Raw genomic sequence first — 27179 nt, 5'->3', positions numbered from 1 at the left:
TATGAGGACAACATATCGTAGAAGCCATGATATATCAGCAAGTTTACCAATTCAGCTTCAGCTTCTACACACGATAAAAACATGAATGTTAGTGATTTTTTATATAATTTTGGTTAAAATTGAAATAGTTTGACTTCTTGGAAAGCGATATTTGCACATCATTCCTCTTCTGCTTAAAAAAAATAGAAGCATCAAGTGCAGAGGGTTGACTGTGAATTCTGATAAGCGGCACGTCAACTAAAGAATTTCGTGACAACTAACTTCTTCGCCGGCCACCCCCGCTGGAGGGAAGAAGTCTCGAGAATTAAAAACTCAAGCGACGCCGCGGGGCGATCGGATGGAAGCTGCGGCGAAGGCGACGCATCTTCCGCGTGCCGCATTGCGCCCGGCGGTAGTCCCAAGATCTGTGCCGCGGAAAGGCGCGGTTCCTGCTCCAGCTCCAGGATACTCGGCGCGGCCAAAGCTCTCGGTTCCTTGCCTTTCTTTGGTGGAGTCACCCAAGATCAAGAGTCCGGTGGGGTGGAGCGCACTCCTGCTACCTTCAAGGCTTCAAAAGGTACGAAAGATGAATGCTTTTATGCTGTATGGTTCCTGTATTCCACCGAATTTGTTGCGGGAATTGAGGATTGCGACTTGCGAGTGTACTGTTGCAGTATGAGCAGTCTTAGCCTAAACCGTAAAGGTTAAACAGTCGGTCGTCTAGCTATTTTTTCGGATTAAACGGCCATTTAAACGGACTACATGGTCATTAAACGGGGTAAACAGCTGATCACAGCCGCCCACTGTGTAGCGTTTACACGACGTGTACACGGGTTAAACGGCCATGTAGGCGAACAGTGAGTACGAGCATGCTAGCGTCCAGCTGGTCCAAGAGAGGTGGGCTTTGATGCTATCTTGTTTTATGCTGGGCCCAACTTTTTGTTGGAATTGAGGATTCTGAGTGCAATGTCTCATATTTAGTAGCATCCAGGAGGGAGCACAGAAGCAGTTCATGTGCATTCACGATTCATGCTGTTGGGTTATTTGAGCGACTTTGCTGTCTGGGAGCCCTAGGGGTACTGGTTAGGCAGGATCTTGCAAGTGGTTGGTTAATCGAAAGGAAGGGATGGCTTGGAGGATGGTAGATTCAGGAAGCGTCTCATTCCGTCTTGAGACATGCTATTAATATACCAGTGGTGTTTCCGTATATTGCTAAATAAGTCATCGTACATCATAACACAGAAAACTAAGTGCTTATGAGGACAAATCAATTATGATGTGCTTGCTTCTTTTTGGATGTCGAAAATCTGATGACAATTTAAGAACTGATCAAACCAACCCGCACAAAGGACCAGTCACTTTTTCCTTTCTTCTGTACATCTATTTACCTTTAATTGCTCCTTTTTTTTTATCTCTCCAGCAAGTTGTGACTTGGAAAACGTTGTTTTATGTCTTTTGAACATGAGTCATTGTAGAGATCCCAAGTGATAATATTCATATAGCTTGGTCATTACCGATACTTCATAAACCTTTATGTGTACACTTGGTTCTTAATGACGGTGAACAGCAAGAGGGGACACCTTTTTCATTTTTCTAACATAACAATACTTGGTTCTTTGCAGAGAAAGTATTTGAACACTTCCTAGTGAGTTATGATGGAGATGGTTCTATCTGAGTTCGCAAAACAAGTTATCATCTCACTCGGCAATTTAGCCAGTAGTGAAATCGCCAAAGTTTTGTGCGTCAGAAATGAGATCGGTAGACTGTCGAGAAAACTTGACAGTATGACAGCTATCATCAGGGATGCAGAGCAGACAATTGTGCAAAATGAAACTACTAGGGATTGGCTGAAGAGGTCACGGGAAATTATTTATGAGGCTGAAAATATAATTGACCGATGTAGGATTGAAAGGGAAAGGCTCCAAACATTACAACCACAGGTCAGGAAATGTCTTGATCCTTCGTTGATTTTCGTTTTGTACCTTCAGCCTTCAGGGTTGGATATTTGCATTATAGTTTTGTTTTCGGTATTCACTGAGAAGTCCTGAGATACAATTTTTTGCTGAAGTTCAATGCTTATCCAAATAATTGTGCTTATATACATTGTAACTGAATCTCCTGAGCTTTGAGAGTTCACCTAAGTGGTCACTGCTATCTTCTTTCCCCTGACATGTTCACATGTGTGTAGAGCCTCAGCTCAAAGATATGGTTGAGGTAAGGGATATTCTTCAAAAAGATGTCAATCCTTATGGGAATTTTCCAACCGGCCACTACAACTTGTGGAAAGTTGAAACAGCAGATGTACCTATTCTCTGGTTTTCTTTTTGCAGACAGCACAATCTAGTGAATTATTTTTGTTAAGGTTTTAACAGGCTGTATCTCTAGTAGTTTCTCAAAATTCTCTCAAGCCTATGAATGTCTGCAAGACTTACAGCATGCAAAGTATGTTGGTAATTCTCCTGCTCTTATTCCTTTTTGTTTGATCATGCCATGCCAATATCCGGCGACAGCAAGTTGGAGAAAACAGTAGCAGCTGCAAGTAGCAATATGGCAGCAGTAGTAAGTAGTGGTTGAAACAGTAGCAAGTAGTGGAGTAGCGGTAGCAACAATAGCTAGTAGTTGTGTGCCATACCTTGTACTTCTATTTGACTTAGTATGGGCATATAAGGAAAGCAGCTGCAGCTCAGTTTTTAAAAGAAAAATAATTAAAAAGAGAAAAAAAGAAAAGCAGCATCCACCGGTGTGTGTTCACTACTGCTTCCCCTTCTTCTACCTCTAGCTGTGAGTGTGTGAGTGTGCCGGGGAGGAGGTCAGGGACCTCACCTCGAGCAGGCTGAGCCAACAAAGTAGAGCACTGCTTCATCAGATCATTAACATGCTTGTGAGATTAGAGCATGTGCAAAGCATTATTTGTGTACCGAGTAGAGGAATACTTCTTTTATTATACATGTATTGGATAGCAACATCTTCCTGTAGGAAGAATGATTGATTGAGATATACCAAGCACCATAAGCCACAATCCAACTGATACCCCCTCCATTTGAAAATACAGGCATATTTTGTTCTATAAATTTAAATACCGCATACTTTGATCAACACTTCGTCAAATTATAAGTATGTTTACTGTAAAACAATTATACAACAAGATTTATATTTTTTAAAAAATCACATATATTGGTTCTTTGAGTAGTAAGTGATCCATTCTATGAAGACCAAGCCAAAACAAAATACGCCTTCTTGGAGGGAGTATTTGGCTTTACTGCAGACAAGTAAATAAGAAGCATGATGCCGTATGCGAAGACAATATTTGATTAATCCTAGACTAATATCACTTTGCCACTGTTGCCACCTATTGTCAATACACAAGCAAGTTAGCAAGCCTTATTATCTATATAACTACAAGCCAGTGGCATACGAACTATGAGAATCGTTTGTACCTTTGCTTTGTGTTTCACAAATAGTGTGTGTTGCTGATTTACGGCTAAATGAGTAAATTTTTTAGAGCTACATTTCTTGAATTCATCCGCACATTTCATATTAATTTGGCAGTTCCGGTCCGGAATTAAATCTTTTCCTTTCTGTATAGGAATGCAATCCTTCATCAATTTTCAAGTGCTGCAGAGATTTTGGCATTGACTACATAATTGCAAGTCATATACATGAACTAAATCAGAAACTTGACAGCATTTATCAAGAGGGTGAGAGGCTCCATCTAAAGCCAGCAAGATCAAATAAGATTATACCAAATAAGATTAGATCTTGACGTTGCTCCAGATCTAGAACCTGATATTGTGGGCAGAGAGGTGGAAAATAACTGTAACAGTCTCATCGAACTACTAAGGAGAGAAGATATTCTTAGTTGTCCTAATCGTGCTTTGTTTGCTATTATAGGAACAATTGGTGTTGGCAAGACTACTCTTGCTAGAAAGGTATACCACAAGGCAGAAACTATGTTTGAGACCAGGGTATGGGTGCATGTCTCCAAAGACTTGCGGCATATGTCAATGTGGTCAGGTGAGAGGTTCAGCAGAGGAGAGACAGCAGGACAACAAGTACAGTTGCGTACCTGGCTACAAGGTAACAAGTTTCTGCTGGTCATTGATGATGTGTGGGGTGAGAATGTTTGGGATGGTCTGCTAGAGATACAAGCACAACATGGAAGCCCTGGCAGCAGGATTCTTATAACAACCCGTAATGAGTGTGTTGCGAAGAGAATGGGGGCAGTTCATCTTCACCATGTGAAGGGCCTCAACGAGGACGATGGTTGGTGGCTGCTTTGCACAAGGGCCTTCCTTGATGAGAGCACCGGAAACATGCAGGATATTGGTAGGCGAACTGTGCAAAAGTGCAATGGCCTTCCAATGGCAATAAGGAGAATTGGATGCCTTCTAAGGGAAGTGGACCCCAAAGAAGATGACTGGTGGAGAATCTACTCCAGTGACTTCTGTGGCCTTTCTTCAAGGATAAGAAATGCTATCAATATGAGCTACCTTGAGTTGCCATATTATCTGAAGAGGTGCTTTGTTTATTGCTCACTATATCCAGAGGGGTCTGTGATTTATCGGCAGCGTATCACCCAGCAGCGGATTGCAGAGGGGTTTATTGTGACCCAGCAGAATACAATGCACAGGTCAGATGCAACTGTTGAAGAGGAAGCTGAAAAATGCTATGATGAATTGTTAGGTATGGGCCTTCTTTTGCCAGAAAATGGAGCTTATGGTGCAGAGAGATCAAAGATGCCTCATCTATTCAGATCATTTGCACTTCTCCAGTCACAAGATGAATACTTTATTGGCAATCCTCAAGATATAGGTGATGTTTTGAAACCATGCCGCTTGTCTATTACAGCCGGAGGTGCAGAAGCTCTCAGAAATGGTATTAGAAAGTTGAAGTGCTTGAGGACAATTATCCTGTCTGGGAGTCCACTAAATTACAGGGCCTTGGGTGATATTTTTCACAAGTTCACACACCTAAGAGTTCTAGACCTTGGAGATACACATATCGAGTGTGCTGCTAGGAGTTTGGGATCGATGACGCACCTTAGATATCTCAGCTTTGCAAACACCCAAGTTAGAGAGATTCCGTCTACAATTGACAATCTTAGGATGCTACAGTTCTTAATTCTCAAGAATTGCACTCGTCTGAATACTCTCACAGAATCTCTGGGGCGCCTTACAAACTTGAGAACACTTGACATTTCAGGAGCTGGACTAAACCAAGTGAAATTCGGATTGTCCATGATGAAAGGACTCAACTGCCTACAAGGTTTTCTTGTAAGCCCAGGTGGTGCAGAAAATAGAAATGGTTGGTCATTTCAAGAGCTGAGGTCCTTATGTAAGTTGACAAGCCTCAAGATGCTAAGGCTAGAGCGAACAATAACTGGGGAAGATGCAAGACAATCAGAGTTTGAGGCAAAATCTCATCTCAAAGAGCTTGAACTATGCTGCAGCACTGATGATGGAATATCAGAAATTAGTAGAGCTGCAAATATTAAAGATGTGTTTGAAGCACTCAAGCCAGGACCTTCTATTGTCTCTGTCAAGCTAGAAAATTATTATGGCCATGGATTCCCATCTTGGCTAGCCTCGCCTCATCTCCGAGAGCTAAAGCGGTTGACCCTCGATGGCTGTTTGCACTGCCAAAATCTCCCATCTCTGGGTCAGATGACAATTCTAAAATTCCTAGCAATAAATGGTTCCAATCTGTCAACTTACATTGGCCCTGAAATTCGTGGAACACCAGATGATGGGGTGGCATTTCCGAAGCTGGAGCAGCTGGTTATTAGCAAGATGAGCAACTTGAAGTCGTGGTGGGGCCTTGAAAAAAGAGATATGCCTTTACTCATGAATTTCAGGATTGTTGGATGCCCCAAGCTGGATTCACTACCTCACTGGCTCGAGTATTGCAAGGCACTGACAAGCTTGCATATTGACCATGTTTATAGCTTGGAAACGATTGAGCACATACCTGCACTTAAAGAACTCGAAGTTCGTGAGAACAACAAGCTGAAGATGATATCAAACCTTGGAAAGCTTGAAGTTTTGAAAGTAGTGGATTGCTTGCTTTTGGATGTTGTGCAGGATGTCCCTTCATTGCGCACAGTGCATTCAAATGAAAGGAATTCAACTAAACTTCCACAATGGTTGCAGCCAGAAAGACCTTTCATGCTCAGGAGACTGGAGCTCGTACAGCGCGTCCCGGAGCTCGCGCAGCCACGCCCTGGCGCCGGCGTCGCGGCCCTCCTTCGCCTCCGCGTCCGCGGCCAGGCCCCGCGCCTCGGCGAGCTTCCGCTCCAGCCGCCGGAGCTCGTCCGCGGCGACCCCGCCCTCGCCCGCGAGGAGCGCCGCCACCGAGCGGGACGCGACCGGCAGCGCCGCGGTCGCGATCATCATGGCTGCGGCGACGTCGGCACGGCAGCGTCTCGGAGCCGGAGCCCGGAAGCCTCGTTGGAAACGAAAAGCTCTCGCGACCGCGCCGTTTGGGGTCAACGCGCGGGCAGCTTGAAGACTTCGGAGAACGGTAATGATCGTGGCCGACGTCAGCTGACGCCAGCTCATCGTGATTAACGCAACAAGGTCGATGTCACGATGATTAACTATAATCCATTAATTCAGTGTTCTGGCAATTTTAACCACCAGCCTTGGATGCTTCGTCCAATAGAAAATTGAGCTGTAGGACATATACGAATTCGAATTCCTATCGATTTTGACCAAAGATTTGTCCGAATATGTAATTCGAAGACCATGCAAATTGTGCTAGAGTTTCATTTGGCCACGGTACTCAACTCGGTGATTTGCAAGTAATTAATTGGTCCTGCAAGTCAAAGCTAGCCCAGTCAAGCAATGCAAGCTGACAGAGCGTGCTAGTTTGGGTTTAAATGGGCCAAGCCCAAATATATATATCCAGCATATATAATCTGCTGAATGCCAAATGAGAATCAATGCTAGTATACCGGGACAAAATCAGGGCCCAACGCTACGAAAAACAATACGGCGGCTTTGCAGCCAGTTTGATACATGCCGCAGCCACTTTCTAGTTTCCTGCAGTTCGTAGCTCTACTTTGAAACCATACGTGTTCTAAGTTCTAAGCCTAGTTAAAGACCGAAGCAACCGTGCAAAACGTGATCCCGGTGAGCTGCAACGGCTGACCTCTGAAACCGGGATGATCGTCACCTTGTAACTGAAAACGAGTCGAGCGATGCAGGCTTGGCACGCCAGCAGCTGAAGAATGGGGCCTTTCTTAGAAGCTCAAGCGTATGCTGGTACTCGTGAGCCTCATCCTGCAACAGAAACCCAACACGATTTCATAATCAAATCTGGGATCCTTGGACTGGTTCACCAGGATGTCTATTCATAGCACATGTCCGCTAGAGATAACAATCTTCCAGAACAAAATAAAAAGCAGAAATTGCAGTCAAAATAAGTTGTTTCAAAATATTTTTTATCTTGTTTTGGAACATTTTATTTTGTTCTGGAACATTGTTATCTCCAGCGGACATGTGCGATACAACGGCTAGTCGCACGTGCTATAAATACACCTCCGTTGGTTCACCCACAAAAAAACAGAAAGATGTTAGAAGGGTAAGCATTTAACACAATCGAACTATACAGGTTCCCTGCGTTTTTAGGACATGGAAGATATATGCAATCCAATTGGGGGGATGGAATAGTACCTTCATGGCGCGATAAGACAGCTCCCCAGATTGGAATTTTGTTTCCAATGGATGTTCAAGTGACATGAAAGCTTCCACCAATCTTCTCCTGTCATTAGTAGCCAATACACAGATCATCGCAACAGTTTACACAAGAGTTGCTTGCAAGAAAGGAAGACACCCCTCTTACTTGCAGAGCAATGACTCAGTGGAGGGCAAGCATGCTGCCTTTGAAGATGTTCCTTGTTTCCTACCGGTTGTTCCAAGGACAACTTCATGCAAGCCGGATTTATTCCAACAAATTGAGTACCTACCAAGAGATAAATGCCAGTTAACATGTTTTTAAACAAAACAATGATGCATATAGTAAAAACTCAAAAGGCAAAAAGTCCAGCTCACAAGGCAACAAACCCTATACTACCCGCAAGTCAAAGGTGGTACGTCTCCAGAAATCTGTTGAAACTCCTTAGGTGGAACAGGTGCCTCAAAGAACTTTGGCTGCAGATAGATAGGATCCTTGTCATGGAGAATTTATTGGAAAAATAAGAAACAAAGGAACACCAACCTTGTTTAATTTGAAAGAAGCGGACAATCTGCTGGGCAGAGAGGACAAGCGAGCATTGAGAACTTTATCAATATTATTTTCGATAGAGAACCCTTCAGGAGCACTATCAGGTAATTGTCCAATAGTAATGGTGGTCAAATACAAGGGTTCCAATATGTGTGAGAGCAATGCACCTGTAGTAGAATGCCAAGGAAAGAGGATTTATCCGAGCTGACACCATGAGAGAAGAATACACTTTATAAACCATAAAGGGCAAAATCTAACTGAAGTAGCAATGAGATGCCATAAAAATCATGATCGTAAATAAAGTAAGAAATATGCCCATTTCTACGTGAACATAGTGAGTCTGACACTGTGACACATCTATCGCCCTTTCGTCACATGATGAATGGCATCAAGATGTTAAAAATTTCTGATCTTATCAATAGACATAATACTGATCCAGGGATGGTCTTGGGCAGCGAACCTTGAATTCCAACAACACTCCAGCGGGTGATTTTGTCAAAGCAGCTCATGGACAATGTTGTATCACCACGGCCAGGCTTCCTTTGAACAAAGCTGATGTCTGATACAAAAAAGCAGTATATTTATTAGAAAACATGTGAAAAATTAATAACTGGAAACATGGTTTCGTTACTTTGCCGCAATACAATGAATTAGATTCCAGTTGGCAGGCAGGACCATCACAAACAAAGCTCAACAGCTACCAATCTTCTGGACCACATCAAACATCTGTGACGTCTACAAAGTGATCCCTCATTATGCATTTAAACAACAACGTAAGCACTCCAGTTCCAGTCTAGCTGCACAGTTGCACGGTGGTCATTAACGTCGAGTAGGTAGGAGTTACAGACTTCAAATGACACTTTCTTTTTCCTGAATCCTGATACAGGCACCAGACGCGATTCATGAAACGGTTACAACTAAGACCCAACTGAGTGGTAGCACTAAAGAATTCTCAAACAAATTGTTTCCTTGTTAAGATTCAAGATAACATTTCTTGTACTAGACCACGGACCAAGCCATATCAAATCAAACAGCTTATGGTACATGAAAATTACTAGCTCAAAGCTTGTAATTACAAATATGCAGAATACAAATATTCAGATAGAAGCATACCACTGCATCCATTCACACCACCATCCAGCTGTTCCCTCAATTCTGATTCTGATGGCGGTACTGGCATGACCCCACCTGCACCAATCACCAAATCAAGAAATCATATCAGCTCCAACTATGCTCTGTACACCAGAGCAGACTAAACGATCTGTTAGATTTGAACAAGTGCTGCTCAGCAAAACCACATAACAATTAACAGCAGCTGAAGTAAAAGTTCACATTGAAAGATGCAAATTATTGATGAACTACAGAACTAGTCCGAACAATGCAAATGTTGCTAGTACTATCTCAGCATTCGCAAAGCATGCTCTAAAGCAACCAGTCAGAATTCAAACAAATAAGATTAGAGTGATCCATACATGGAAGCTGGGTGATGTAAAGATGAAGGCAGTGCCCATCCCTCAGCCTCCATCTCCCGCCATCCTCGCAAGCAACCAGCCACTCCGGCGATGCCCCGCGGCCGATCTCCGAGTAAAGGAGGCGGAGCAGCGCGCGGCGAGCGATGACCTCGGCGTGCGCATCGTGGACGAGGTCTCCGCGACCGCTGAGCCGCGAGGCGCCGAGGCACTTGGTGCCGGTGCCCATGGATAGGACGGTGGGGCTCTGCGGGTCCTGCGGGGTGGAGAGGAGGAAGGCGGCGAGGACCGTGGACTCGCGCCCCTGCGGCTTGCCTTTCTTGGGCAGGGAGCGGTAGTGCCGGAGCGCCGAAGAGGACGTGGCCTCCGCCCAGGGGGAGGGAGCGACGGCGCCCTCACGTGGCGCCGCCAGGGAGGAGGAGGGCAGCATCGACGTCGTCGGCGGATCGTCGGGAGCAGGGGAGTCGAGAGAGGGGAGCTTATTTCTAAAACCTCTAGGTAACGAGGGCCTTTGTGAAAAATATTAAATCGCGATTAATATATTTTACATAAAACCTCTAATTCGGATCGCGACGAGTAATCGCGATCCGAGATTAGGGGGTTGTATGTAAAATATTGATCCGATAGTTTACACAAAACCTCCTAATTTGGATCGCAATTACTAACCGCGATCCGAATTAGGGGGCTTTGTGTAAATTGCCACCAGGTGGGCGTTTGCCGGCCGCCGGCGCCGACAGGGCGGCCGATGAGGTCGCGTTACGAACGGCGAACGCCGCCAACACGGTCGCCATGCATCCGCGCAACTGTTTGTCAAGTGCACGCACTCAGCTGCGTCCGCCGCCGGCAGCAATGTCGGCGCCAAGCGTGCCGCTGCCTCCGCTGTCGCGCCACCCCCGGCAGAACCGCCGCCGTCGACCTTTGGCCGGCGCCGCCATGGACGAGAGTCCGCAGATAAAGAGCACTGATTGGTTCGGCGGTCTGACCATCACCGTGGCCACCCTTCTCTGCTCCACTTAGGCTGACTCCAACAAAAGAAGCCATTCGAAGTAGGCAAATACACGTTTTGGCTACCGGTTAGGAAATAGCTACGGTAGGTATTTTTTCTAACCTCCAACAGCATAGGCAAAAGCATACTGCATTCCACTGGTAGTTGGCTCCCGCCAGCGGCAAGAAATCTCTCTCCTTCCGAACCGGCGAGTTCTCCCTTGCCGCACAACCTTCTCTCTCCTCCCACCCAACTGACCGTTGGTCCAGCCGCGGATGGCTTGGCCTGGCAGATCATGCATTTTAACTTCCCTCTCCCCTGCTAGTCAAAATGACTTGCCTTTATGCCTACTCTGTTGGAGACGGATATCTAGTGCTACAGTGCTTCCACAATAGCTATTTTACCTTTGCCTAGCCGAATGGCTCGCTTGTTGGAGTTAGCCTTAGATAGCCCGTCCTCACCCACATGGTGCTGACACTGTACCCATTGCTGGAGCTTGGCAATTAAGCTGTGCTTGGATGAACTCCGCCGGGTAGAATCAGCCCGGAGAGGGCATCTTCTTCCTGATCCATCTTTGCCTCACCTTAGGCTCTCATCAAATCAATCAGTCCGTGTTCTTCTTGTTCCTGGTTTGGTCCCTTTTGTCAGGGAACTGAAGAAAGCAATTTGACGCTGCACATTTGCATGTGAATTCCTCTTACCAAAGGTTGTCCTTGCTCAAGATACTGTTCTATCTTACATTCATACATACTACTATACTAGACCTTCTTGCAACATCATACTCATAGGTGACCCTATACTCTGCAAATCACATTCTGCCAGTGTAAAACTACCAAACTCCTCATGTGGAAGTACACAGCCTGCGACATTTTGCAACCAGAGGGCAAACTTATTCATTGCTATAAACTAATTTACACCTCTGAATACCTGCTCAAATTAATAACTCCTACTTCCTTCCATCACCATTTCAAGGTTTCAAAATTGACTTGAAGAGGTGGGAAGATCAGCTAGCATCAAGAACCGGCCCAGCCAGCATGTCTTGAGCTGTTGTCACGATCATCTCCTCGGAACCATTTGCCCGGATTCGTCCTTCTCAAATATCCTTGAGATCCACTCGTCCCAGGCCCTGCGCCTACCGCTGTCTGATAGCAGCGGGGAGGCCTCATCGGCTTCGGAAGTATGATTTTCGTCAAACGTACCATATGTCGATGGCACATTAACATCAGCAACCCCCAGCGCAACCGCACGCCTCAGTGCTGCCTGCTGCTCCTCATCATGAGCCCTTGTTATGGTGATCTCATGACCCATCCTTTGAACTTCAGGTGCTTCCATGGTTTTCTCATTCTCCAGCAACAACTGAAATTGACAGAACTGTTAATTTGCATGCCGATTGCTTTTGTAATCTTTCCTGCATATTTATCAAAAGGGCTGTGTGCAGTGCCACAGCCAACAAAATTGAAATATCCCCTCTTTTTGAGATTGCCAAAAGAAGTTGCCTTGAAACCTTTAGCTCGACTTATTGTGAAATAGTAATGGGCATCTGACAAAACTTACATCTAGCGCCCTTTGAGCTTCTCTTTCTATCCATATAATAGCATGGTCGGATGTCGCGTTGCAAGATAGAACAATGTGTTCAAATCTGCCATCCACTGGAACTGCTGTTCTTACAACAGGGGGGATTCTTCCACAGCTACAACAATCAACAATTGCTTCAAGAAAGATTCTTAACTAGCTAAGCTACAAAAAAAGAGAGGAGAAACTTGGACCTTTACAGTAGGTATACCATGCTAATTAGACTGTCTTTTTATGGGAATACAGCTAATTGCACTATTTTAGCTAGGCAAGCTAATGAATCCTCCCTTCTTTGGCATTATTAGCAAGAAAATTCAGTAAAACAAAATTGACTAAAAATCAAATTGGAACTATTTTGTACATTTTGCAGATGACATATGGGCATATAACAAGAAATATTAGAAACACAAGGCAAGTGAATACCTGAAAGGTTTCCTTTCAACAATGTGGTAAAGCCGGCCTGGTGCATAGAGGCGCCTTGGATCTCTCAACATCACACTTTCAGGTATACATGTGTCTATTAGACACCTTCCACACAAAAGGCATGGCAAGCTGTACAAAGAGGAGTAGAGGACTACATCAGGTACCCTGAAAAGATGCGTGGATCATAAACCACCATAAAACGAGTTAACATGTTGATAATGTACTAGAACTGTATCTTATTACCAGAAGAGTGACTTGAAGATGTCTTCCAAAGGGATGTCTGTGCGAGGCAAAAAATCATCCTGTCTCATCAGATAAGAATAATCAGATAACATCTCTGATTTCAGCTGGGCTTCTTAATATAAGTAAATATAACACTATAGCAGAAATTGTCAATAACACATCCAGGAACAGTTTCAGCATAAGCTCTGAGATACAGCTCATTCGTTGTGGATTGAAGATATACAATGAAAGGACAGAGGAGACTTTGTTTTAGATTTGAAGCGACAACAGCACAACTGAATTCTAATCAATGCCCAAACACTTCCAAAACAGGTATACGTGAGTACAATACTGTGGTAATTAACCGTTGATGGAATCTACCTGAAGAATAACTGCGTTAATGATATCTGCATAACGGACAGCCAAATTAAGGGACATGCACCGGGCAGGTGCCATTGCAAAACATCTTATCCTCTTCCTTTCTATGCCACCCAGCCGCTCCTTGTTGTGCACCGCTACCAGAGCCAGCATCGCCACGACACCAGAACCAAGAGAATGTCCAGAGAACGTGAGCGTGTAACCAGGATTCTTCTCCAAAAGGTCCCTCAGAACATCACATTCAGCATCAAACACCCATTCGGCAGCCTTGAGCAATCCATTGTGCACATAACCACCATCAAACCTCCTCTGGCCAAGCTTATTATCCAGTAGCACAGCATAGTCACTCTCCTTAGCCATATTCATCCCCCTAACAGCAAGCACAACATCTGAATGCCGGTGATCAACATACAGCAGGTACGTTGGGGCATGGCCATTGGTGTGCTCATATGTCCTCCGGTGAACCACCCAACGCGGCTCCATGCCATAACCCCCTGGAGGAGCCCATTGGGGGTTCTCGAGGTCATCCTCATAGACCGAGAGGATCAGCCGACACAACCGCGGCACGGGTTCAAACTCTGCAGCTGATGCAACACCCCAGGTCTCACTGTCATAGTCTCCAGAGTGGAGGCAGCGCTGCCACGCCCACCGCGCACACGCCAGGCAATACACGCACTCGACGACCGGCAAGCAGCACGCTATTGACATCACACTAGTCGATCTTCAAAATCCTCTGATGCGATATTGAATAATGGGCAGGCTGCAAAAAGGGGAAGAGGAAGAGGTTGGATTATTCAGACACCGCAACAAATGCTTTCATGGTGTTGGGTCGGTGATAAACTGATAATATTGGGTTTCGGAAATTAGTAGATGAGGCAATATTCACCACAAAATGACAAAAAAACGAAAGGGAAAGCTGAATCTTTTAGGTGTTTCCAAGCGGAGATTCCAGAAACAAGCAAAGGGCGAATTCGCGACGAGCCGCCTCGAAGATCAAATATTATATAAACTGTCTGCCTGTCTGGACAAACTTTAGGCAGAAATGTCTCAGGAATTAAGCTATGGATTTGATCGATTGAGCCAACTGCACATGAGAGCGGAGAGCAAAGCAGGCAGCTAGCTTAAGGGGAAATAAAAACAAGAACCAGTACTTTCAGTAGGGATATTGCAGTATTGCTTGACCAGCCGACGCCCCAACTGTACCCCTATTGCCAAAATTCAGAATAAACTTCCGAGCTAAACTTCACTCCTGATTTCTAAGTCCAGGATCTTGGGCCATCAACGCAGTTAATTTAAGGAACTGAAGATAGTAATTAACCGCAAGTGAAGCAGGGTATGGTGAGGCGAAGGAGATTCTCATCTCACCCTGAAGTTGAAGAAGCAGGGAGGGAGGCATCTGAGATGAGAGGGCGGAGCCGAGCCGAGGCAGGGGGCAGTGGCGGCGGCAATCAGCTTCTCCCAGCTACTTTACTTCGCGTTCAGGTAAAGATGTGGGAGCTTGGAGGACCTGCGACTGCAAGACTGCAACTATACAAGTCAAGAGAGAGAAGGGGTCGGACGGGTGCGAGAAGACGAAGGCACGTGGCTAGCAACCTCTTCTCTTGTTTTTACCTACCTTTAAACTCCACGTGTGGTTTTCGGTGTACCCATCAGGCCATCGTGTTTGGGTTTTCAACTTTTCATAAACGAGTTTTGTGCAAAAAACTCACCTTATGTCGTCTGAAGTCTTAACTCACTCTCTTACCACTTCATCGAGTAATTTGTCTTTTTATCGCTATATCCAAATAATAAGAGATTCTTCATGACTTTTGCCATAAACCATTTATGCTGACACTTCAAGCATTTTTTTTGGCAATTTTTAATATCTTTTTCTAATGAAATTAAAACATGATAATGTTAGCTCATGCTAAAGTGCAACTTCAACCAATTCCATATGGTATGGTGAAAACCTTGCTAAAGTTCCAAAGAATTTTTTTCCTAAATTTGCTTGTGGGTAATTTTCTTGTCAGGAAAGTGGGGGAAAAAACTAAACTTTACTCGTTTTCGCCATTTGATTATCATCAGAAAGTTCAGATCAAAGCCGCGCCAAGAATGCAGTGGGCCGGATCTCACAGCTCGTGCTGGGCCGTCAAGAACGCTTGCCATCCATTAGGTTGGCCTGAGGTTTCTAATGCGTGTATTAATGTTATCCCCCTCGACGAGGAGGGGAAGCGAGGGTGGGTTATACATCACTCGAAGTGACGGTTCCGCAAACAATTACATGAAGCGAATGAAATTATAGTTCCCCACGGTTGGGCCGGCCCGTTTCGTTTAATTGTTTGACTGTTGCGGTGCCAGTTTTAAATAGAGAGATAATCTGTGCATGCATCCCAAACTAGATAACAATAATGATGTCACCTACATGCATGCAAATCTAAAATTAAAAAAACTATAACTATTAAACCGAATATCTAGATTAAATTTGGATTGCACCATTATCTTTCTTATGATAAGATCTTCAAAATAAAACCACACTTATCTAAATTTACACGATATTTTTTAAAAATATTTTTTAATACTAAATAATTAGTTTTGGCTACTTAGGAACAAATATTTTAACAAGAACAAATAATTATTTTTGCAAATAAAAAATTAAACATAACGAACAAAACATTAAACGTCACGAACATTTGATTGTATAGGATAAATAATAAATAATGAATATCGCAGATAAATAAATCAATGTTGTCGAACAATTTAATCTTCAAAGCCAACAAATAATTTAACATTGCCGGTGAATTAGTTACACACAGATAAATAATTTTACATGAAGAACAAATACAACTACATCATAAAAACTATTCTTATAAGTTACATGCTAACACAAAGCTTGTTTTTGCTCCCGCCTATATGAATTGTATAAGTATATAAAGAAAAAAATTATTAAATAACTCTACATACGTCCACAACTTACATAAATTCAACAACATGATTAACAAGTTAGTTAAATAAAATATGAAAGAAAAATAAAAATAAGAAAGAAAATGAAAAGTTAGTACCATGAGAAAATGAGAATAAAGAAATAAAGAAAAAGGGCGGAATTATAACATAAAAGATTAAAAGAAAAAAATTATAACATAAAAAGAAAAAGAAAAGAAAATTAAAGAACAAAAGAAAATTAAAGAACGAAAGGAATAGAAAAGGAAATAGGAAATAAAATAGAGAAAAAGGATCAGAACGGGCTGGCAGCTGAAACGGTTGACGTCCGGCCGTGAAACACGCGGAGCCATTAGCTTCGGCCAAAAACAGTCAAAATGATCACATGTGCGCTGAGCCTTATTCTATCTGCTCCGGTTGGTTGGTCCCTGGGCAGGTCGAAATATTATTGGAAAGAATTCAGCTCAATAGCGCAACTAGAGTCCCTTCTGATGATGAATTCAAAATTTGTAACATATACGATGTATGTATAGCCGCTCCGAGGTGAAGCTGGATAATTTTTTCCATTGTCTAAAAAATGGCTGGGCTGAGGTTCAAATGCATCGAAACAAAGCCCAACATCTATTATTTGCCTCGCGTCCAGTGGAGGCATTTTGTTCTGAAGGAGTTGTATAAAGTTATTCAACTTTATGAATTTGTGAAGCTACAGCTGGGGGTACATGGAGAATAGTTACACATGATTCATTTTATTTCCAATTTAGACTCAAATTGATAATTCATAATTTTTATTGTCTTATAAATGCAAATCTGATGTCCATGTATACGTGAGTGAACCTCGTGTAAGTAGTTGTAGTGTTTTTTTTTTAAAAAAAATCAAGCCCTAGCCCTTTTATTCTACCTGGGGTCCAGCCAGTGTACATGGCCCCATCGGAGGGCCCACTTGGGGTTCTACTTCAACGGGTTAGTTGCCTCGTTCTAACAGGCCACTTCCTTATCATTCTATAGATTCTCCAAAGTCCTAGCCTGATGTAACATGATAACATGACAAACATTTCCTAGCCCAAACTTTGAAGAAAAAAAATCAAGGAAGACGATCATGGAAGGCACGAAGCTACATATATACTATATCTCGCTTTGCTTAGAAGCTTGAGCTAATGGAGTGCATGTCTGCATAGCTCCTTTCCCTTCCCAAACATGTTTGACAAGACTGTTCAGCCGGATAATATCCAACTGATCTACGGATTAGGTACATAATGATGATATGTACAACTGGATAGAAAAGGATTGGAATCGATTACTACAACTATCATTTTGAGTGTATGATGACTAGTGAAATGCAGAAAAGGGAAACACCTACACACAATACATGTGTTGTTGCTGAATGGTAGGCAGGCACTGCCCTCATTGAGCTGGAAAAAGGAGGAAAGAGGAGTGTCATTTATGCAAGAGGAAGACAACGATCACATTGCTTACAGAATTAGCTATTGGTACCTAGTAGGAATGAATGCATGCAACATGACCCATGCTACCCCTCCCTGCCTAATTCAAACTCCCAAACGTACATTGGTCCACTAGCTATGAGATGATAATTAACCCCGTGCATTTAAGCAGCCACTCTGTCATTACATGTTTTTCTCTAGCCACACAACCTATGTTGTTCTTGAGAAATGGTAACTGATATTCTAGAAAGGAGAGAAAGGAAGATGAAAGGAAAGAAATGCTATGTCTACATTCATATATATATTTACCTGAGAAGAACTGAAGCAGAGAGAATGTACACTCTTGTGATCGAAACGACATACCAGTGAGCGATGGTGTAAAGTTGCAACTGCAATTTCGGTTGAAATGCAACATAATCAGTGCTAATTTTTACCATTTTCGCGTACCTTCCTGAGTGTTGACGACGACAGTCATGAACTTGCACGACCACACTCCAACCAACAACGCAATTAAAATGTCCTGATTGTGGGGGCAAATGGCTCACATGCCATACAATTAACATCTTTTAAACGCCTTATTGTCAGGCACGCCAGGCTATGCCTTGTTGTTGCTGTCCAGTCTCCATAGAGCTGTAACAACCCTCATCCAAATCATCAGAAGGAAAACAAAGCCTTCTCTTGGCGCTTCGTCGCCATTCTTGCGCAACTCATCTCCCCTGCAGGTTGTCTGAACCAGGCTTGGACGGACAGCGAGACCAGGAACAGCGATGGGCGACGGCTCAGGGTTCCCGGGCTTCCACAGCCACAGCTACGACCGGGACTACTCGCGTCCGCTGTTCCGCGTCGCCTCGTTCTCCGACAGCGGCGATGAGCAGGAGCGCCACGCGCCGTCACCACGGGGACGAAGCCAGAACATGAGCCGGACAGCGTCGTCCAAGGCGGCAGCACCGTCGCGCCTCTCGTCGTCAGTGAGCAAGATGAGCATGAAGAAACTGCAGCAAGTTGTCGATGAGAAGTCAATGGAGGATGAAGGTAATGGATCGCAGCCTGTTTTCCTGATGTGCGGTTGAGGTGTTTTTCTTATAAAGCTTGATGGCTTCTGTTCAGAGATGGAGCTGATGAAGGAGAAGTACACCAAGTTGCTGCTTGGGGAGGACATGTCAGGGAGCGGCAAAGGTGTCTGCACTGCTGTGGCCATCTCCAATGCCATCACAAACCTCTATGGTATCTATCTGTAAAAACTCCAGATGGATTCATCCTTTAAACTCATGTTGATGCAGAAAAAGCGTTCTAACTTCTTTGGATGTTCTTGGCTGCAGCAACTGTGTTCGGGACCTGCCACAGGTTGGAGCCACTGCCACCTGAGAAGAGATCAATGTGGAACAGGGAGATGGACTGCCTCCTCTCCATCTGCGAATACATTGTCGAATTCTCACCGACTGTGCAGGCCATGCCAGATGGTAGCACACACGACGTAAGCCATCAGATCATCCATCATCTCAAACCTTCTTGGAAAGCTTCATCTCAATTCTCATGGCATATGTCTGCTGAGATTCACGTTCCCAATTCCAACAGGTTATGGCAACCTCACCAAGATCAGACATTCTGATGAACCTTCCCGCACTTGAGAAGCTAGAAACCATGCTCCTGGTTAGTCTCGATTCGCATGATCCTGGAAGCTCCAAGCAATCAATTTTGGAATCAAAATGTATGACTGAATTTCCTTTTTCTTGCAGGGTATATTGGACAGCTTTGACAAGCGAGAGTTCTGGTATGCAGATCAGAGGAACCAATCCTTCAACGAAAGCAAGAAGTCATTCCAGCGCAGCGAGGACAAATGGTGGCTACCTGAGCCATGTGTCCCAGACTCTGGCCTGTCTGATCGCATGCACCGTGAACTGCAGCAGAAGAGAGACCAAGCAAGCCAGATCCACAAGATGGCCATGGAGATCAACAGCAGTATCCTCTCTGAAATGCAAGTTCCATCGTCATACTTGGAGACTCTTCCAAAGGTATGTCAATAGCATAATCTGATCATCATAGACAGGTCTCCAAACTGTCTCATTCTGTCAAGAAGCTCCATTTGCTCCCTTTTGATAGATGTGATGTTACTCCACAGAGTGGAAGGGTGGGTGTAGGCGATGCCATCTACCGGTATATGTCTTCAGGGGATCAGTTTTCTCCAGAGCACCTCCTCAACTTCCTCAATTTGAGCTCAGAACATGAGGCGCTTGAGATTGCAGACCGCGTTGAAGCCGCTATGTATGTGTGGCGAAGAAAAGCAAGCACGACACACGTGGTATCCAAATGGGAGAATGTTACCGAGCTGAATGCTGATGGAGACAAGAATCTGGTCCTTGCAAGTAGGGCCAGGAGCCTGCTCCTGTGCTTGAAGCAGAGGTTCCCAGGCCTGTCACAGACTACCCTGGATACAAGCAAGATCCAGTACAACAAGGTAATGTTTAATATAAGAAGCATGCAATTTTCAGGTCGTTCAATGTTCATCTACATTTTGCTTCTTACCAGAAAAGCTCATTCACCTATACAAGTATACTAATTGATGCTTATGCAAAAAGAACTACATGTACTAACTGTTTTGGTAACTACATGTGCTCCAGAAAGAAAAAAAACAGCTTTTGCATTCAAGAACCATAATGCACCATAAGTAACGTTCTTGTATCTTCGTTTTACCTGCTTACAGGACATTGGACAGGCAATACTGGAGAGCTACTCAAGGGTGCTGGAAAGTTTGGCCCATAATATAGTCTCATGGATAGATAATATTCTAATTGCCGATGAAAATGCGAAAAAAGGGCACAAAATCAGGATGCAGAAGCAGGTGTTCACCCAGATTTCCCCACAACGCTGAACATGCAAACTAACATATAAATACATATATATCATGTTGAATAGCTTCTTTGTGGTTTGCCTCATTACTTTTCCTGGAGTGGCGTGTGCAGCTTTATTGTTTGAGATAAGGTGGTGTGGTAGATATAATGATGTATTGACAGCTTTATTACATATGTAGATCATAATGGAGATGAGAAAGGGTTGCAGCCAGAAAGTTGCAGTTTCATTCTGTTGTTGTTTCATGGAACAACAATGTATTCTCCATAGTCTACACAATAATCATTTTACCTCCCTTGCGAATACCAAGCCCTGGTAGAGTCAGACTAAAGATTATCAAGAAACTATTCTGATATGGACATAGACACTGACCGTCTTATGAATTCAAGTCAGTTCTTTACAATCTATGTCCACCAGATTGATGCTAGAAACAAAATTAAATAGTTGAGCAGCTCCACCATAAGAAAACATTAATGGCACCTTCCAATTGTTCAGCAACTATATTTCAAGAATCAATTGATTTGAATATCATACAATTGCAGCATCTGATATATTCTCAGAGAGGTTCAAACAGAGTAGATTTCCTCCTAGTATGGGCTGGTACACATGCGATTCCTAGTCCTTCCAATGTTCCTCATCATTCATGACTCCCATCTTCTCGAATCCCATGTTCCAACATAAATCAAAATTCAAATCCCCATTCCATCATCTCTCAAAAAAGGCAACCTCCCATCTTCTAGTCACCGAGTGTCCTTGCTAACCCCAATACAAGCAGTTTTTGTATTTCTTATATACTGGCACAACTGAGGGGGTAATTCCATCCATGTAAAATTTATTATATTTTATGGCACCGTTGTCTTCCTCAGAAAGTTACAATTTCATTTCTCAACAAATTAATCTCTGAATATTTCCTTGTGACAGTGGCAATTTTACATCCCAAAAATAAAGCAATTTGAATAACATGGTAGGTATAGTGCACTGTTATCCGCTGCAACTGGTTGCCTGAAAGGATTTACCTGGATCTGGAAAAAAGATGATATATTGAAAGCATTATTTGATTGCTCAATAGCCACAATTGGAAATAAACGACAATGAAAAAGCATAATACATACTGGAATTTTGAGGGGTTGACCAGTTATGGAGCTTATGCAGCAGGAAGCTAAATATGCAGCTTCTTCACAGAAGTCCGTAAAAATTGCAGGAATCCCAGTCTGCCTTATTATTTCCTTATGTGAAATGAAACACAAATGATAACGAGCACCAGTAATTAGGCAAAACGATACATGATATTATCTGGTAAGCTGCAGCAGCATAATAATGGATTCTAAATATACTGCCAATGTAATGATAATATATTGACATCACGTGTTTTCATAAAGTACAAGTAATATGGGCGAATGAAATTGCTGGGATTACAGATGCAAAATATGTTAATCCATTGTGTAAAATAGCATTAGTAAAGTAGGAAAAAAAATGTTATCACATGGAATCTCACAGCCAGTAATATTTTAACCAAAAAGGATGTTGTTGTGCTCCAGGAAAAAACACGAGGTTGTTAGTTAAGATTTAAGAACAAGATACTTACAATAGTTGGCATCCAACTAGGGTATGCAGCCACACCAGCATTTGGGGCAACAATAAGATGAGGATTTGAGTCCTACGAAGAGGGAAAGTATTAGCAGGTAGTCATTTCTGCATGAAGGGGAAAATATATTTCATCAGTAGGTGTCAATTGAATTATCTGGTAAGCAAATTGCTTTTAATAAGGCAGCAAACAGCAGGCCCATGGGTGGGTGCTGCTCTTTTCTTTTCTTCCTAGGGGTGTTAGTTTATCACTTTTATTTCATGAATAGATCCTTTGTCTCTAAAATATCAACTGTGTTTGTAAATTATTGCAGCTGCTTTTTTTTGCAAGGAGAAATACAGCTGCTAGAGCAAAATGAGTTCTACATATTCTAGTGATTATTGGAGAATTTAAGATACTAACACAGTGAATAAGAAATTCAAGCCATAACATAAGCAGAAAAATTTAAAGAACTTAGCACTTCTAGAACTAGCTTGGATCTAAAACAATGTGTACCACCAGTGAATACAGATATGTGTATGATGCATATTAAAGTTTGTCTTGTTAGCAAAGTTTCTAGACTTACTTAACTAAGGACATGCTTTACTCTATAATATAATGAGGAACTTAACATTTTTTTAAGCAATAGGAGTAATTCTAGAGAGAACCTTCATTATATCACTGCATCTCTCATGATAGAAACCTTTCCACAGTTTGAGTCTCACTGCAGTGCAACTCGAGTCTTCAGAACCAATAGAAGATTTACAACAGCAGCTCTCATCAGAACAACGAGCATATCTGGAAATGTTTACAACCTCACCATCCCTGTCAACAGGTATGATACCAAAACCAGGAAAAAGAACATGAACTCAAAATCATATTTATTGAACATATAATAGCTAAATGAAAATGTCAATCTTAATGGATAAAGCACAAAATAATCAAATAAAAGATGATAGGAAACAAAATTACTACGCTGCATTAGCAACAACCAAATCACTTTTTTAATATTTTAATTCTTTATATAAAATGGTATAGATGTTGATAAAGTGGAAATGGTTGTGACATCAAATTGTCAGGCAAACACCAAACAATGGATGCCAGGCAAACACCAGTAAACACCAAACTATGTATTAAGTTTCTCCTATAACATTGGACCATTGTGTTGCTTACCTAGATTTTGGAACTTCTGGCCCCACAAGTTCAATGTGAATCTGCACACCTGGAAATAATGCACGTAGCTCCCCAAATGTTGCAAGTTGTAGGAGCTCCTTCTCAGGCCCTTTAGAGTTCAAGGTTGCAAGTGGGCATGAAGATAGCAAAAATCAGTAGCTGCTATCATAGCGGATGAGCTATGAATCAATGTAATCAAAACAGACATTTCAATGGATAAATTTGACCATCTCCTGTGATGGTTTACAGTAAAACGCGTCAATGATGGTGTGACTAACTCATGATGTGTTGTTAAGTGCATACATGTCAGCCTCGTTCCTAAGCAATACAAATACAAGCTTCACCACCATGTATGTCCCAAGTTTCTAAGACAACATAACAACCTAAACAACCTAAATCAACTTCCTGTTCTTTTACAGAAGAGAGGATAACAGTAAGATTTATCTCATTGAACAGACTCTAGAGTTACAAATGTCTGCTGCAATATGCATAATAACAGTCTAAGTAGTTGTTCAAGAAAAACAATCTAAGGAAGCTCAAACAAACCAACCAGTAAATAAGTGCATTCAGGCATGTTCATGTTTTAAATTGAATAACACACTGCTTACTAGTCAATGGTCAGTATTGTGGCCACTAATAGCAACCATGAACCAGCCAAAACATGCAGTGAGGGTATGTAGTTCATTCAACAGAGGCTTGCTTTTCCAGTGAAATTCTGTAGGGATGAAGAAGTTTGACTTTTCTAAAGGTTCTCTCAACAAATGCATTAAAATGATGTGTTTAACCGCACTTCAAAACTCTGCAAGAAAAGTAATCATCCACAACCAGTCCTAGCATTAGCATCCTAAAAGTTCTCATGAAACAGGCTACAGCTGGATTTACACATCCCTCTTTGGTTAGATATCACTCCATTAAGTACTAATGCTTCTAAGTTCTAACTATTAACCTCCAGGTCAGTTTGAGAGTTTTGTTTTTCCTAACATTGATAGCATTGAAAAAAAAAGGAGAAGAGTCATCTACTGATTCTGCTGCACATGCAAACAAGTACTCCAACATGAAAGACGAAATGACATTACCTAAATAGTGAATGCACAGGGTGTCCTGGCCATCATATTTTGAGGTTTGGAGGCGATAGAGTTGAAGGCAATGGTATAGAGTAAGTGGCTGCAAAATTGAACCTCAGGCAAATGATACAGAGTTCAAGCAATGTCCATAACATGTTGCAATGTACATACCCAATGAAGTAAAACAGCAACAGGTGAATGCAGGGGAAGGGATCTCCACTGATAATAGTCTTCCCAGCTTGCCAGGACCGCAGGCACAGGATTTTCAGGTTCTGATATATTAAAAAAATGGAATGGTACAATGAGATAAGCATACTGCTAGCCAACATAGTACAGTTAGAGATGCACCTGTACATGGGCAGAGGGAGCTTTGCAAGTTCCATTCAGCTGCTATGCTGTGTAATAACAGAAATAGCATCAGAAATTGCAATACTTGCTGAGTCTAACATAAGAGAAAAGATAAACTAAAATTATGAAATGGTTTGTTTCATAACAATAAAAAATGGAAATATTGACATACACGAGATAAATTTCTAAGACCGCAGGTCCTAATGGAGTGAAGAAGAGAGCAGCATGCAGCCACAAACCAAGAATATTCAGATTCGATACATATGAAGATAAAACTGACAAAGTGATTAAAAAAAATTGAGGTGGAAAACAAGCTCGTGCCCTGTGTTTCTGGAGTCAAAGCAAGCTGAACAATGCATCATGTTTCTGGTTCATATTTGATCACATAAAAAGCAGTTAAGCTGTGCATGTAAAAAATGCATTGAAGATATCTACAGAGAACTTCCAATCATATAAGGAGGAAAAGCTCCAGAACAGCATTAAAATTTTTTGCTTTTAAATATACTTGAAACAAGTACATAGATCATCGATTTCAGGTGGCACACCCCCCAAACAAGCACCACTCGACGAGGGGGGGGGGGGGGGGAGGGGGGCGGGGAAAGCTACAGGCCCAAAACCTTCGACCCTTCTTTCTATATGGGGGTGCCCGGGGCACCTCATCTTGTCATGGGAGTTCCCTCCTACTCTGACTATAATGATAGATACCACATTTTCTTTAAGTTAGTCATGGTGAAATGCAAAGTAAATTAATAGTACTTCTGAAAACATGGAAGCTCAGAAGTTGATATTATCAAACAGGATGAATATCAAAATGCTTCCACCGCAAAAAGAAAAATAAAATGAAAAAAAAAGAAAACTAAAGCTGTCAAGTGCCTCAATTTGATTTTTGTAATAGACTTAAGAGAAAAGTAACCTTAAGTCCTTCGCAGAAGCAACATCTGAGCCACATATACATTCTGATTTCCAGAGCCCTTTCTGGTGAAGTTTGAACATTTGCAAAAAGAAGCACCTTGCACTTGGGAATTCATGGTTCTAAAGCAGGGAGCAACTTGTGAGAGAAGTAGAGACTCATTAAGCAAACATAAGTTCTTTAATCTGTATCAAACATCTGATTCATATTGTATATAATTAGCTTACATTAAAACAAATTAGGAAAAAAATAGATAGCACATGCGGGTAAAGAGTAGTTTAGGATGCGGGGCAATGAAATTTATAGTAGGTGGCACCATGTCATTTCCAGGGAGCTAAAAATAGCAATGCTTGAGAAAAGATTTTAATTGAAAGGAAAAAAATGGAGTACAGAGAAGTACCAGAGCAGGAGGTTCCAAGAATGTGAACGGAAACTGGCTCAGCAGATTGACACGCCTCATTTGCTCTGCAAACCTTTCACATTCTTCTTTGTGAACTCTCCAATGTATAATCTGAAAGGATTTGAATAGTATATGCCAGTAAGAAAGACCAATGTGAAAGACTAATAAAAAATATAGCATGAGTATTGACAAATAACATAGTTCAAATTTTTCCCTCAAGCGCTAAGACTTCTCTGGACCCAGTCAGTGAAGTCCTCATCACGGGGACTTTTATGTGGATTAGAACTTCAATACAAATTAGAATTGACCCTGATCAGTTAACTTATGCGAAAATTAACATTTTTCATTGTTGCTGTTGGCAATTACATCGGATCATTTATGAATCCAAAAAAAGAAAAACAGATAAATTAATTCATGGCCCATCTACCTTCTACAATTTATCAGACTATATCTTGATTCAACATTTTTGAAAAAACAGCATATTTCAGGTTATGTTGCAACTTGCAAGTACCCAGAGTTACTATATGCCATACGAATAGCCTACAGAACCTTTATAAAATGCAAAGTTACCAACACCCCACCCTCCATGAAACTTCAGTGACTACTGAAAATAATCACTGTAAAATGCGAAGTGAACTCAAAAACTTCACACATCCAATCTGCTTGGAATTCAAAACGAAGGTAATCATAATTCAGAGTGGTGCCCGTGAGCATAAGAATCAAGGGCTACTCGTCCAATGTTTTCTTGTGGGCTGAAACATTACATGACGCCTAGTTACACTAAGCAGAATCCATTCAATTCCAACAGTCTTCTGCAGAATTTCAAGTTTCAAAGGAGGAATTCCAAGACTCCGAGCAATCCCCGCTCCACATATCGTCCTACTATTAGGTTTCCAACGACACGTTAGTCACCATCGTTGGAGCTCAAGCCGTCCGCCCGTCCCATTCCAACTTCCTTCGGGCCCCCAAAACCCACGCTAGAATCTCAAACGGGAGAGTAGAGTAAAGGGAATTAAGTACCTGGTGGGCGCGGGAGCAGTAGGCGACGGCCCCGCAGCTGCCGCACCGCCGGTCGGCGACGCCGCCGGCGCACGGCTCCGCGGCCAGCCCCTTCGCCGCGCACTCCATCGCCGCAACCGGCAGCCCACAGTCCCCCGTGTGGGGACACACACGAGCTCCTTTCTTTTCTGCGGAGTGGAGAAGGCAGCCCGGCCTAGAGAGGCCCAATAAAGGCGAGCTCTGCCGAGATCGACCCAAACGGAGTTCT

The 27179-nt window shown here is 42.6% G+C and overlaps 4 protein-coding genes, 1 long non-coding RNA gene and 1 pseudogene across 7 annotated transcripts; 2 read left to right on the top strand and 4 right to left on the bottom strand.

Annotated features, from left to right (window-relative positions):
* The first annotated feature begins 1198 nt into the window (after positions 1-1198).
* On the top strand, positions 1199-6749 carry LOC112880171 (annotated as a pseudogene).
* On the bottom strand, positions 1798-3737 carry LOC112880172. The gene is made up of 2 exons (XR_003226249.1): positions 2612-3737; positions 1798-2512 (listed from the first exon to the last, which is right to left on the bottom strand). It is a non-coding gene; the product is annotated as an uncharacterized LOC112880172 (long non-coding RNA).
* A 189-nt stretch (positions 6750-6938) lies between the features above and the next one.
* LOC112880170 (tRNA-specific adenosine deaminase TAD1-like) lies at positions 6939-10243 on the bottom strand. Its single transcript, XM_025944678.1, has 8 exons — positions 9675-10243; positions 9316-9390; positions 8663-8761; positions 8197-8369; positions 8053-8129; positions 7822-7941; positions 7653-7740; positions 6939-7259 (listed from the first exon to the last, which is right to left on the bottom strand). The coding sequence occupies exons 1-8, from the start codon at positions 10099-10101 to the stop codon at positions 7149-7151; spliced, it is 1170 nt and encodes a 389-aa protein (XP_025800463.1). The 5' UTR covers positions 10102-10243; the 3' UTR covers positions 6939-7148.
* Positions 10244-11321: 1078 nt separating this feature from the next.
* Positions 11322-14836, bottom strand: LOC112880169. Of its 2 annotated transcripts, none has more exons than XM_025944676.1 (6): positions 14617-14836; positions 13255-14011; positions 12895-12953; positions 12652-12816; positions 12211-12346; positions 11322-12012 (listed from the first exon to the last, which is right to left on the bottom strand). In XM_025944676.1, the coding sequence occupies exons 2-6, from the start codon at positions 13957-13959 to the stop codon at positions 11713-11715; spliced, it is 1365 nt and encodes a 454-aa protein (XP_025800461.1). In that variant the 5' UTR covers positions 13960-14011; positions 14617-14836; the 3' UTR covers positions 11322-11712. The 2 variants fall into 2 exon arrangements, with proteins under 2 accessions (XP_025800461.1, XP_025800462.1); XM_025944677.1 differs by having other exon boundaries at positions 12652-12780.
* A 3537-nt stretch (positions 14837-18373) lies between these two features.
* LOC112882343 (rop guanine nucleotide exchange factor 3-like) lies at positions 18374-20666 on the top strand. 2 transcript variants are annotated; one of them, XM_025947370.1, is made up of 7 exons: positions 18374-18638; positions 18714-18830; positions 18926-19080; positions 19182-19256; positions 19343-19618; positions 19726-20061; positions 20308-20666. In XM_025947370.1, exons 1-7 carry the CDS (start codon positions 18374-18376, stop codon positions 20473-20475), a joined length of 1392 nt encoding a protein of 463 aa, XP_025803155.1. In that variant the 3' UTR covers positions 20476-20666. The 2 variants fall into 2 exon arrangements, with proteins under 2 accessions (XP_025803155.1, XP_025803156.1); XM_025947371.1 differs by lacking the exons at positions 18374-18638; positions 18714-18830 and having other exon boundaries at positions 18907-19080.
* A 261-nt stretch (positions 20667-20927) lies between these two features.
* LOC112882344 (zinc finger MYND domain-containing protein 15) lies at positions 20928-27116 on the bottom strand. Its single transcript, XM_025947372.1, has 11 exons — positions 26933-27116; positions 25913-26023; positions 25516-25634; positions 24603-24649; positions 24426-24526; positions 24267-24354; positions 23191-23299; positions 22686-22842; positions 22039-22110; positions 21566-21679; positions 20928-21475 (listed from the first exon to the last, which is right to left on the bottom strand). Exons 1-11 carry the CDS (start codon positions 27038-27040, stop codon positions 21383-21385), a joined length of 1119 nt encoding a protein of 372 aa, XP_025803157.1. The 5' UTR covers positions 27041-27116; the 3' UTR covers positions 20928-21382.
* Between the last annotated feature and the right edge of the window lie 63 nt (positions 27117-27179).

This window comes from Panicum hallii, chromosome 2 (assembly GCF_002211085.1).
Source record: "Panicum hallii strain FIL2 chromosome 2, PHallii_v3.1, whole genome shotgun sequence".
Taxonomy (NCBI): domain Eukaryota; kingdom Viridiplantae; phylum Streptophyta; class Magnoliopsida; order Poales; family Poaceae; genus Panicum; species Panicum hallii.
Note: the sequence above shows the minus strand (reverse complement) of the source record. Positions and strands in the feature narration are given on the sequence as shown.